The sequence below is a fragment of the Lissotriton helveticus genome, chromosome 8 (genome assembly GCF_964261635.1).
Source record: "Lissotriton helveticus chromosome 8, aLisHel1.1, whole genome shotgun sequence".
NCBI lineage: Eukaryota > Metazoa > Chordata > Amphibia > Caudata > Salamandridae > Lissotriton > Lissotriton helveticus.
The window spans coordinates 466564251-466577890 of NC_136069.1; the positions used below are offsets into that span (position 1 = coordinate 466564251).

At 48.7% G+C, this 13640-nt stretch overlaps 1 protein-coding gene across 3 annotated transcripts in view; it reads left to right on the plus strand.

The window, feature by feature from the left end:
• The window catches only part of SETDB2 (SET domain bifurcated histone lysine methyltransferase 2), a 545734-nt gene that overhangs the window by 318634 nt on the left and 213460 nt on the right, over nucleotides 1–13640 (plus strand). For all 3 annotated transcript variants that reach the window (XM_078657342.1, XM_078657343.1, XM_078657344.1), the window contains one exon: nucleotides 5688–5937. In XM_078657342.1, the coding sequence (XP_078513468.1) occupies nucleotides 5688–5937 (250 nt within the window). The remainder of the gene's footprint in view (nucleotides 1–5687; nucleotides 5938–13640) is intronic.

Genomic DNA, 13640 nt, shown 5'->3' on the forward strand with positions numbered 1-13640 from the left:
CAGTGGGGGGAATGACCTGTCCAGGCGCACGTCTAATACCATGTTAAAATCCCCACCAAGCAGCCAAGAGAGCCCAGCATAGGGGTGGAGGACCTGGGACATCTGCGCTAGAAAGGATGGCTGATCTACATTCGGGGTGTATAGGGATCCTAGTAATATCTCCTGACCGTTCAGTTTCCCCCACACTAGAGATTACCTACCCTCTTGGTCCACCTTTGCCTCTTCACATATGAAAGGGGTGCCCGCCCTCACCCAGACCAGGGTTCCTCACGTGTGCGCCAAGAAGCCTGTGCCGTAAATGCGCCCCTCCAGCGCCTACGCAATTTGTAAAGCTCTGTCTGGGTCATGTGGGTCTCTTGCAGAAGGGCGATTCCCACAGCGTGTCTCTGCAGGTAGGAGAAGACGGAGTAGCGTTTCAATGGTGTATGCATGCCACGAATGTTCCAGGTCACGACATTAGTGTGTGTCATGTGGCTGGGTAAGTCATCGCAGCGCAGAACAATGGGGTCGCTTTGGGTGGGCCAGAGTCGTGTTCAGGGGGGTTGTGTCGGTGTGCTGCAACTTAAACATAGTAACAATCTCAAACAATGCAACTGAAGGGGCAAATCCCCGAAAGGGCATACGTCCAAACTTTGAGCGGAACATTTATGCTAAAGAGCTTGTCCAGTGGAGTGGCTAGTGGGGTGTGTGGTGTGTCAGCCTTGGGTCTGCTCTACGACCCTTTCTCGGGCCTCCCGTCCTTGTAAGAAGTGTGTGATGGGTCATAGGCTAGTCAGTCTCGCAGGAGCGGTGTGGGACACACAGCGATATAGACTGGCAATCGCGATCCCTGCGCAGTGCGCCCTATCCCCTGACTAGCAAGGCATCTCGCATGCGTGCGCACAGTTAACAGCAGATGACAAAAGCGCCGCTAGCACATAGCATATTTCAGTAGCATGCATGTGAACATACAGGGAGGGAAGGTGTTTTTGGTGAGAGGAATGAAGAGCAGTGTGCGGTATACACATATTTGTGAGTCATGGAGAGGTACAACTCAGCATCGTTCAATCACATGATCTGGTCGGCCGTCGGAGGCGTCACCACTGGCATACTCAGGTCCTCAGAGAACACTGTGGATGTGGATGATGACCCACTGGTTCCCGGGTCGCTGTTTCCGTGAGCCTCCATGCGGCCATGGCTGCTCGCTGTTCCCAGGGTCGCCACGGCCTCCAGAGCTTCCTGACGTTCCAGCCTCAGCTTCTCCGGGCTGGGTGCAACTGGTCCAGGCCCTGCGTCTCGACGGGTCCCTCTCGGCCTGCGCCTTCTCGATCTCCTCTCCTGCCAGCCACCGTCTTCCGGGCCTGAGGGCCTCGGTCCTTTCCACTGCCCAGTCTCTTCTAACCAGTCCCATACGTCAGACGGGGCATCGAAGAAGCGGGTCCCCTCCTTCGAGACCACTCTGAGGCGGGACGGAAACAACAGGGATTAAGGCAACTCCAGCTCCCTCAGATGACGCTTCACTGCCATGTAGGTGCTCCTCCGCTTCTGAACCGCTGCTGTGTAGTCCGGGAAGAACATCACCTGACCATTTCCCACCGTGAGGTCGCCCAGCGTCCTGGTTTCGCGGAGCACCACGTCCCTGTCGCGATAGTTAAGGAGCTTGAAAAGGAACGGGCGGGGTCGGGCTCCCGGCTTAGGTTTCTTCGCTGGCACTCTGTGCGCCCTCTCAACCACAAACTGCGGCGACAGCACCCGCCCCCCCCCTCCCCGGGGCAAGAGGTCCCGCAACCAGGTCTCGACGTATTGCTCCAGATTTCTGCCCTCCGGAAGGCCCACCACGCGAACATTGTTGCGTCGAGAGCGTCCTTCCGCATCCTCTATGCGGTCTTCCAGTGGATGGACCCAGTCAATCATATCTTGGAGCGCTATGGTGTGATTTTGCACCACAGGTTGGATCTCCAGGAGTGTCTAGTTCTGCAGGGCGAACGGCTCCGCTAGCTTACGGTGATCAGCATGGAGGAAGGTAAAGTCCGACATGACTTTGTCGATCCTTGACTCTAGGGATTCCTTTGTTTGCTCCAGGGTGGTGCCAATCCGTTCCACCGCTGCCAGCACCTTGTCCATTTTGGCCGCAAGAGTCGCCGGTTGGGGCTCCATGCTTCCACTCTGGCGTCCCAGTGAAGGTCCCAGACTGTCAGCCTTCGCGGCTGCCCATTTTGTGCTTTGTCCTGCAGCCTGCCCATGACTAGTTGGCACCCACAGTCGTTGAGTTGGGTGAGCCTGGTCAGCTGCATTCCTCCAGAGCCCGGACCCTCCTTATCTTCCGTGCTGAGGAGAAGGTCTATCGCGACTGTCCCGTAGTGGCGCCGTCCTCAAATGAGGGACACCCACCTGGATGGCCTCCGTCTCTGTCAGGGAGCCAGTCGCGTCGGCCACGCTGGTCCTCCCCGCACTCATGCAACTCCAACTCCGAGGGCACACCACCTCGGCTTCAGTCCCGTTCAAGATGGCTCCGCGCCCAAGATGGCGCCCAAATCCCTGCGACGCCAGCCGCAGTTTCTACCAGCACCGCCAGGTATTTCCGGTCACAGTAGGTGTCCAAGCCCCTCACCGGAGGCTCGCACCTCGGCAGTGCCCTCAGGTGCAGTGCGATTTCCCTCCTACTCACGGGCAAGTGGGGTCTCCTCTTGCGCCACACTCCTCACCCCTCTCACACAACGTAAGGGCCTGCACTTTGTAGGAATGTCCCAGCCCGGAACTCCTGCCGGGCCTCACACCATGGGCGCCACCGCACTGCCTGCCAAGCGAGTCAGCTCCGCGGGTCTCAGGACAGCACCAGTTTCAGGGCCCCCCCCCTCTCTTTGCACAGTTCCTCCTAGGCCTCAACTCCGCAGCTAGCCAGTGCAGTACCCGGGCTCGGGGCTTACCGTGGCGTGCCGGCCTTATGGTTCATGATTGTAGGGAAAGCTGATGCCTCCGGGAGCCCCCCACACTTTTTGCCGCCACCTGCACCTCTCTCAAGCCCCAAGTCACTCCATCACGGGCCACAGGCCGGGCCGTCCCCCTTAACACCGCAGCACCGTCGCGGCCTCTCGTTCGCCCCAGGCCTCACTCCTCACCTTGATGAGCAGACAGTCACATTGGCCGATGAGGCGGGGCCCCGCAGCACTTTTCAGGCCTCTGTGCTTAGGCGGTACAGGGCCCGATCCGCAGCACCTCCTTCGCAAGCACCAGGCTCGCCGCCTCGGCCAGGGTCCCGCTCTGCCAGTCTCTGCTCTTTCACCACTCTCAGGCTCCCGGGTCCCTCAGCGCCGTCTGTGGACCGCAGGTCAGGGCCTCCTCGCTTGTGCCCCACCGCCCGCGCGAGCGCGCCTTCTATACGGGCGGCGCTCCTCCTCGCGGGCGTCTGGTAATTACGGGCCCGTCAACCCTCGCAAGCACCCCACCTCCAGGGCGTCACAGACCTTCAGGGCAGTACAGGGGCAGGTCGCGGCACCTTTAGGGGTGCCCCAGCGCTGTTCAGGCTTCTCCGGTAGCCGTTAGGTCCCGGGGCACTTTTGCGCCTTTCGTCACCGCGCTCCAGCCAGACCTCTGCCTCCTCGCCTGCGCCTTCCAGGCTCCCCACTGCTTTACCCCACCGCTCCCACTGGTCTGGTTGCGATCGCAGGAGGCCCTTCTATCAGTTGAACGCCAGGATAATTACGGGTCGTGCAACCGAGCGTTATCAGATCACGACCGCCATGTTAGCTGGCTGGCCACGCTCCCTCTGGGCTATTTCAACATCTTCATTGTTTCCTGCAACTGACTCCATCAAAGCTTCAGCGTGTTCAAAACATTATGATCATACTCATCTTCTTCCAATCTGCTTGACCTCTCCATATCTGACTTGAGAGATTTCACCAGTTACCTCTCAAGTTTCTTCTCAAATGCAAGTCCTTTGAAGCATACATAAAACGCTGCTCAATAAAGAACCCACCCACATTGGAGTATCTGAGGTTCAAGCTCAATCCTCTGAACCTACAGCCGGCATCAATTAGAGAAGATCAAGACGATGTCTTGTTTTTTCAGTAGCTGAAAATCTTTACATATCCTGCATGAGAGTATTACAAATGTCTCACTATATCAACTTTCTACTGCCTCAGTTTGACCAGTATGCTCTAGTCTAGACCAATGTGTTACTGTGAGGTCAATATGTGGTACCTCTCTTATACCAACAAAATAGCTAACTTACTTCAGGTGAATCATGGAACTGCTTTAAAATAGACAGGCACAAATGTGTTCCAGCATCTGTCTTCATATTGTGATAACACATTATAGAGTGAGCCATACATCTGCTGTGAAAAAATGTATCGTTTCTTATGTCTGAAAAAACATAATTTTAATTTGTGCTGTCCTAGCTAAGATGGAAATGAACTGAGTATTCGAGTTAACCACATAATTATGTCTTACCAGGTGGATAAATCGCTTACCAGTTACAAGCATCACCAGCCTGATCTTCCAAATGGTGTTTAACCAGCAGAGTTTTATTTTATATATACTGGACACTTCTGAATGTGAACAAACTCCACCTACATAAAAATGGCAACGGCTGAGTGGACAACCACTAAATGCTAAATTTAGTTAAAAGTTAATTAGGCACATTTAACAAAGGCTTAGAAAAGTGTAAAATATTGAATCAAGAATCCAGCTGGCAACCATCTTTAATGTAAAGCTGCATAAGTAGAGCATTTAATATTTCTTTCACTTACATTCTTGCCATTAAAGTATGCAAAATGTTGAGTTCTCAGTGGATTGACAGTAGCAAAAAAATGATTTTGGCAACTGGAAATATACCATCAGATTATCCGAAACATCAAATCGAACTGTAATCAAGAACATATGTTTAACGTTTTGTAACAAAGATAGAACATTCATTCACATTTAGTAAAAACGTTTTTTGAAAGTTTGTTTGAAACAGTAGTATCTGGAAACCCAATGGGTTTGTTGTCTTGTTTTCCGTATATGGTCAGACATTTAGAGCTATCTCCTTATGAACATTTTAAATGTACCTTTCTTCCTAATGGCTGCAGAGGTATATAATCCTAACATATGTTTAAAGCTTTCATTAGCAGTTAATTAGTAATATAATCTCGACAGCATGACTGTATTATTTGTTTTCCTTAATTATTTGTAATAGTTTACTTATTAACACAGTTCAGTGTAAATAAATACACCATTAAATAAACATTATATTTCTGATTAAATTGGAATAAATACAAGGTTAAAATATGTTGTAAACTGTTGCCAGATCTCTCTTGCCACAATTGTAAATTGTTTATACTTTCTATAGTTTGTCTGCTAACGTTTTAACTCTGGAATAAATCACCTTAGAAGCTGGAGAAAAAAAGAGAGTCCATATTAAGGCCCAAGATGTTTTAGGTAGATGTGTTTCAATTAAGCATTGCTAGAGTTTAACCCCTTCCATGCTGCCGTTGGCCATTGGCTGACGGCTGCACTACCTCGCTGGTGCTGCCGTCGGCAAATGGCCGACGCGGCCCCACCCGTTTTGCGGAAGTGCCGCACTTCCGCAAAATCGGCGGCGCAGACGAGGGGTTAAAATGTCTCATTATTGTAATAATTGTTGACATTTTTATATCTGAATCTCTGAGGAATAGAATGAGAGTCTGTAAAATCATGGTCGATGTTTGCTTTTTATTCCCCTCTTGTAGGCCAGATATTAACCAGGAATGTGAAGGTGGATGCTACTTGTGAAGATGTAGAATTGGGTGCTTCTTTGAAAGATAACGAAGCGGTAGCACATGCAGGGTTGGCGGCACTTCCAAAGAAAATTCAAATTGAAGCTTCCAGTTCAGATTCAGAGATAGAGCTCGTCCCATATGTAGAGGATTGCAGTAATGGCACAGCCGAGAAACCTGGACTTCTGCCTCAGACTATGAATGATGAAAAGGAGACTGCAATGTAAGAAGAAAGCAGAGTAAATTGAGAGGGTTGTAAGTGTGTGATTCGGTCTCTTGTGTCTCACAATGTTGTCAATGCTTTTGGTGTTGAGTTCTTTGATTATCGTTTACATTGGGAAGCTTGCTGTGGTTCATAAATTAATACTTGAAAAAAAATGTTGGTGGCAGATACCCTGCAATGAAGGTATGTCATTGAGAGAAGATTTGTTACAGTAGTCTTAGGAATACCTGTCCAGAGACAGTAGTAGGGTGGCTGCAGCTCTGGGCTTGTTAGAGAAGGTATAGGGGAAAGTAAGCTGGGCTTGTTAGAGGTGCCATAGCAGAAACCACTTAGTGATACATAGATCATGACATTGCAGTCTAATTACAGGAAATAAATAAAGGTGGGTTTGCCACATTTTTTATTTGTGTGTAAAAGGGAAAACAGGATTTGCCATGCCCACTGGTCACATATGCCTTTAGACAAGTGCTTCTTGGTAGTGAAATGTGACCCTTGTGGAGCCTCTAGTTCAGCAAGCTAGTCTGGTGTTAAATCGGTGGGTAAACATTCCTAGGTCCTTTGTCCCCTCACTCAGGCGGTGTGCACTGTGATCATTATTGGGCCTCCGTAGGCCAGTAAGCCTGTTGGATGTCTGGAATCCACAGACGTAGTAGGAAATCCAAACCAGGAATGGCACCTCTATCTTGCCTCTTTTCAGTAGCCTGTTTGGGTGTTTAGGATCCCTCATTGTCAGATGGATATTTTCCACCAGGCAATAGCATCTTGCATAAAAGGTAATACCAAAAAAGAATTAAACATGAACCAATAAATTCAAATGCAAAGCAATTGACAAATAGAAACATGCTACCAATTAATAATGATTTACATAGAGGAAAAGGAAAACAATCCAACTTCTGTGCATCTGCCCTCCATTCTGTCTGAGTTCAACAGCTCCAGAACATTGGAGTGTCACCTTGCTCAACTAAACCAACTTCTATTAGCAGAGGTTAATATATCTTGCTTTGAAATAAAATATATGAATTATGATGCACTATGCTTAAAATATAAAATTATGTTTCTTATATTTATATCATTCACAGATTTCACAATGTCTACTGTAGCAACCTACATGATTTCACACAAAGACATACCTTTACTAACATATATAAGTTATACCTGTAATACGGAATTCTCAACCGACAATCCAACCCCTTGGAAATGTACCCAACATCAAGCAAATGGTACCGCTGTGCAACAGCTATAAAATAGAAGCATAGAAAATACTAGAGGGCACAACCACCCATGTAATATGCCCTAAGTACAGATCTGAAATATTATCCAAGATTTAAAAGAAGCATCTGCTAGTTTTGCTGCTCCAACAGGGACAATACTTTGAGATTATATACCTAATACCCTGGAACAGGTATTAGGGCAGATGCCCGCTAGACCTAATTAAAAAAGAATATTAACCTGAACTCAAAGAACAGAAAGACAAGCTATGTCCACACTAAAAGTTTTTGAAGAAATAGACATTTCATTCCACCCTACCGAAGCTCACGTTAAAGAATTGTTTATTTTATTTTGTTCAGCACGTGTGACAATATACCATCCTTGACGCACAATGTAACTGGTTAATTGGTGGCACATCTAAATTCTACCTACCATCCTTTAGCTAGATATGTACACAATCCCTGGACAACAAAAATATGCTATCATTCTAATCATCTATGTACTTCTATCGCATAAACAAAGTAGGATGCATCATGAACAACTAACAATGATAAGAAAATAACAGTTATGCCCATAGAACAAATGTAATGGACCTTGAAACTATGATGCATACAGTATTTAAAGTATACCCAGAAGCAGCAATACAATTTTCATTTTTCATTTTTCATTTTAGTAAGGCCCTATTGAGGTATCTACAATAGTCCACTCTGAGCATCAACTATGCAACCAAATCATGTTGATTTTGAAATACAAAACTACTGCCTTAACATTTGTACCTTATGCGGTAGCTAAGCACTATAGTCTACTCCTAGACTCTCAATTCTGCAGAACTAATGAAGAAAAACCTAACTTCTTCTCTACATTACCTTATAGACTAGGTTTGTTGCATGTACTGTTCAAGGCACAGGCGCCAACTCAGATTCCATATACCATGTCGGAATGTCTACAATAGCACCGTAAAACAATAAGCAGAATGCAGTGAAAGTGTGGAATAGCCACTTGCATGGCACACTTTTAAGGGCCTGCTCTACCCAGTATCCGTTTATTGACATTTTAGCACAATTTCCAGACATTATGCCAAAACAGCCCCTATCCCTAAAATCACTCCCTAAACTTTCCAAACAAACTATTTAAAATTCATGAAATGTTAACTGAAAAAGTTCAACTTTTTGAAAACAACAACGTTCTATACTACTCAGAAGCCATGTGACCTGCTCCACCAAAAATACAAAAAAACAACCAACAACCTACGTTACCAGACCAGAGATGAAACTGTGAGGGTTTATGAATATTTTTTTAATAAAATAAATTGAAATCTATTTTATTACAATCTATTAATGATAAATCTTGGAAATATGTTGCAATGTAATAACAGGATGAAGTACAATAACATAAATTATTGAAAAAGCATAAACATATACATTAGGTAAATTCATATATCAACAATATGCAACAAATTAAAAACATAATATATAAAGAATAGTTCAATAAAAAAATCCTTACACACTTCCTACAACAACAAAAAAATCATAATACAAAATAGAGAATGTCATGTGTAAATAACACTATTGAAAGTAAACATGAATCACACATCATTTTACATATTTAATCCAGGCTCATCCTTGACCTACCTAGAGGAGCCCACATCACCCTTCAGCTCAAAAAACTACAATGGCTCCCCATCAACAGAAGGTGCCAGGTCTATTAGCTAACCCATACATTCAAGGCCCTGCACAACCAAGGACCTGCCTTTCTTAACTACAGGGTACATTTCCACCAATTTGTCAGGCAACTGTGTTCCGCCTCCCTCTCCCTTGCCCACAATCCCTGCATCCACAGAAACAGGAGTGGCGGCCTCGCCTTCCCCTACCCGGCCGCAAAGACCTGGAACGGCCTCCCCTCCTCCTCCTGACACCCACCAACCTGCAGGAATTCAGAAACAGCCTTGAACCTAACTATTCGACTGACGACCCACAGCAGCAGCGCCTCTCACCCCCCTCCCAGTGCCTGGATACCCTCATGGGTGTTAAGCAGTGCTATACAAATACTGATTGATTGATGGAAATACATTTGATTACAAACTAAAATAGATTCCTACTCAACCTTTTCAATAAAAGTAAACGAAAGGAAAAATATACTCAGTTTAGTTGCTGACACGGCCTGGGACAAGAAATCCAACCCCAATCCACATATGGAAATCCATTCAAAGATCTCCTACCCCAAAAATGAAAAAGTATAATCCTTCTAAAAAAGTAGGTGTTAATTTAAAAACTGCATCAAGATCATGCAATCTCTCCAAAACTAGAAAAATTAGTTAAAAAAAGAAATGCTGAAGGAAAACTGAAAAATGATGACACCATTTTCTTGAAACAAAATTAAACTCGTCGTAAAGTCTTTTTTAAAATAGAAAAACTTACATTCCCACCCACAAACCAAAGTTATTCTAAACCACAAAAACAACACCTACACACGACCTACATCTTACTTATAGACTAAAAGTAAAACACTACTGAGACTAAAAGTAAAACACTACTGAAAAACATTCAATTCCCTCTGCCTTTTCTTTTAACCTACATACAATAAAAAAAGGAGATATTACTAACTCCAACTAATAAAACTACTAGCTCTAAATTCTATAACCCATACTAACCTCGTCAACGAACCCACTAACCCTATTAGCAAAAGTTAATTTTTAAAAGAGAGTTATGTTACCTGACATGCAGAACAGAATCCCTGGAACCACCATCCTTGTTGACCACTGCTGCAAACTAAGTTTATTATTTACTGAAATGCATACAAAAATGCGGCTTTTTTTTTTTTTGATAATAAACTTTATTAGTTTTATAAGAACAGAGAAAATTCATTGGTGTCATTTCAATAAACACTAAAGCTAACATGACAGGGATGATTGATGACAAAAATAGGGTCGGTCCATCAGAGTCTAACACAGCAGTCTATACGGTGGTTACAGTGTGACCTAGATTAAAAGGAAGACAGATCATCATGGTGGCAGCATATTAAACCATTTACCCCACACTTTGTTAATTAAGACAGGACATCCCCGAGCTTCAAATAGGGCCTCCTCCTGGATCCCACACCAGTCCACTACCTTCCTCCATCTCTGCACAGTAGGTGCCTTAGCCAGTGACCAATGCGCTGCTAGGTCCCTCTTGGCCACTGCCACAGCTTTCACCAAGAGGCGCTTGTCCATCCTAGAGCCATCCAGGCATTCAAAGACCCCCAACAGCATACGCATTGGATCGTGCGGAACCTCCCATCCCAAGGCCTGCGTAAGCTCCAGCTCCACCCCCTTCCAAAACGGCGCCAGCACTGGACAACGCCACACCATGTGATAGAAATCGGCAGGGGCTGAGGCACATCGCGGACATGCTGGAGAGGGCTTCAATCGGGCCTGGAATAGACGTGCCGGGGTGAGGTATGTCGCATGGAGTTAGTATAATTGGACCAGGCGCAACTTGGAGGACGTGGTCAAGGTTTTGGGCGCCATGAGGGCATCTCTCCAGCCTGCCTCTTCTAGGGGGCCCAGCCAACCCTCCCAGCGGGCAGTGAGCCGATCTAGGGAAGCTGGACCATTATTCACCAGGGATCGATATATGCGGGACACTTCCCCTCTGCCCAGGTTTCCCATCATCACCTGAGCCTCCAATGGGCTGAACTCTGGAAGGGAGACAGGAGGCGAGACATGCGTGTAGAGGGCGTGTCTTAGTTGCAAGTACCGATAGAGTTGGGAGTGAGGAAGAGCGTGGCGTTGCTGTAGGTCTACGAAGGAACGAATATGGTCCCCCACTCAGACAACTCCGAGCATTGAAACTCCAATGAGGTCCCACCTGCGGACCCCCTGCAGGGACGAGACCTCCCGCATCCAGGACCCATGCCAGAGTGGCATCTGTCGAGTGAGTTTCCGGTCCCACCCCACGTGCCTCAGGGCCAGAAACATCGTCCTGGTGACCGGGGTCTTCGCCTGTGGCACTGGACTACCATACAGAAGCGCCTGGACCTGTGTAAAGTCCAACGCAGTGAGTTCCACACGATAGGCATGGTCTGACCAGCCGCCCCATACCAATCGTGGATGACGAGAAGTTTCGTGGCCAGGTAGTAGAGGTGACGATTGGTCACCCCCATAACCCCGTCAAAGGGGGGAATGCGACAGTGTGCCAGGGATACGCATGGTCTCCCGCCTCCACAGAGAAACCAGGTGAGGACGCCGTCAAGCTCGCGGAACCAACTACCCGGAAGGTGGACCGTGATGCTCTGCAGTATGTAAAGGAAACTGGGGAGGACCATCATTTTTAAAAGCGCACTTCTGCCTAGGGGGTTCAGGGGAAGGGTCTGCCATTTCTTGAGGCCTGCCTTCATCCTGACGACCAAGGGCGTGACGTTCAGGGCCCACTCAAGCTCCGGTAGAAGAGCTACCCAGACGCCAAGGTATTTGACCGAGTGCCTCCTAAGGGGGATAACCGACTGCCAGTGGTAGCACTCTCTGGAGGGATGCAGTGGGACCAGAGTGGACTTTGCCACGTTGAGATGAAGTCCAGAGACCTCCTCGAAATCCGAGAGGACCTTCAAGCACCTGGGGCCAGAACTTTCGGGATCCGCCAGATATAGCAGCACGTCGTCCGCATATAGGGCTATCTTGTCCACTTGGCTCGAGTCCCAGGCCCAGCCCCGAATAAGTGGGTCCTGTCGGATGAGCGCCGCCTGGGGCTCCATTGCCAATGCGAACAGGAGTGGCGAGAAAGGGCACCCCTGACGCTTGCCCCTTCGGATCGGGAAGGCCTCGGCGAGCTCTCCGTTAATGAGCACACGGGCTCGGGGGTTGGTGTAGAGAACTTTGATGAGATAGCGGAACGAGGGACCGAAACCCATCCTGTCCAGCACATCCTGCAGGTAGTCCCAATTCACCGCGTCGAAGGCCTTTTTTCGAAGTCTATGAAAAGGAGGGCTAGATATGGGGTTAGCCGATCACGGTGGGCCAGGGCCAGGTGGAGGCGACGAATGCAGGCATGAACCCGCATTGGTCGGGGTGGACCAGGTCTTGCAGGAGAGGTCGGAGTCTCTGAGCCAAGACGGTGGCGAAGAGTTTAATCTCCGTGTTGATCAGCGAGATCGGGCGGTAGTCCGCACAACTCAGGAACGGCGGCTGCGTCTTCGGAATCACCACTATCGTGGCCAAATCCGACTCAGGTGGGAATGTGCCAGTCTCTGCCACATGGCGGAAAAGATCCAACAGGCGGGGGGCCAAAATATCTCAAAAATCCGCGTAGTACTCCTGAGGGTCCCCGTCGGGACCAGGCGTTTTACCGGGGTGTAGGAGGGAGATGGCGTCCTGGACGTCCTCCAGGGTGAAGGGGTGGTCCAGAGTGTCCGCAGCCTCTTGAGAGATAGAAGGCAGTCGGTACCTGTTTCGTCCATCAGAGCGGCCAGAGGAGCGCCCGAGGGTCGATCAGCGTAGAGGTGCGCATAAAAGGTAGGAAAAGTTTGTGCTATGGCCGCGGAAGTCACTTGGGGGGTTCCATCGTTTGAGCGGACCTCAGGAACAATACGGTTGACTTTGGGATAAGACACAAGGTTGTGGAGGAGCTTGCCGTTCTTATCCCCCCATCCATAAACACGAGCTACCAACGAGCGCCAGAGCATTTTTTCCAATTCCAGCGAGATTCTGCGGATCTCTTCGCGAACCGCTGCCAGTTGCCGGGAAGAATCTTCCCTCCCGCCAGAGAGTTGGGCAGCTTCCAGCTGTGTTGCTCTGGATTCCAGCTGTGCGAGCTGAGCCGTTTGTTCCGATCGCTTCGCGTGGATCAATTGCCTGGCCACTCCTCGGACAACGGCCTTGCCTGCCTCCCACAGGGTCCCCGGTGAGGGAACCGAGCCCACATTGGTGGAAAAATAGTGACTGAGTTCCTGGCCGAGTGATTCCACTAACTCCGAGTCCTGCAAGAACCAGGCGTTCAGCCGCCAGACCGCTCGTGGACCCGTCTGGGAAAACCCCAGCCGGAGGGAGACAGGAGAATGATCTGAAATCCCTCTGGGCAGGATCGCGGCGCCAGAGACTAGCTGGCAGTTGGTGGCCGGCATCAGGAGAAGGTCAATGCGGGAATGAGTATGGTGGGACACAGACGTATGGGTGTACTGATCCGCGCAGGGGTTCCAAACCCGCCACACGTCAAAGAGACCCAGGGCCGAGGTCCAGCCTCACAGGGATTTAGCGGAGGTGACACGGGCCTCGGACGGGGTCCCCATCGTATCACGCAGGGGCTGCAGAACGGCATTAAAGTCTTCCCCAACCACCGTAAGACCCTGTGGGAGGGAGGAAATCACTTGCGTAAGGTGGCGGAGTGTTGGAGGCCAGAGGGCAGGGGGAATGTAAAGGCTCAGGAGGTTTAGGGGGCATCCTTCCATAGTACCTGAGACCACCACATACCGGCCCTGTACATCTGTCACGGCGGCAGCCAGGGTAAAGGGAAGGCCTTCCC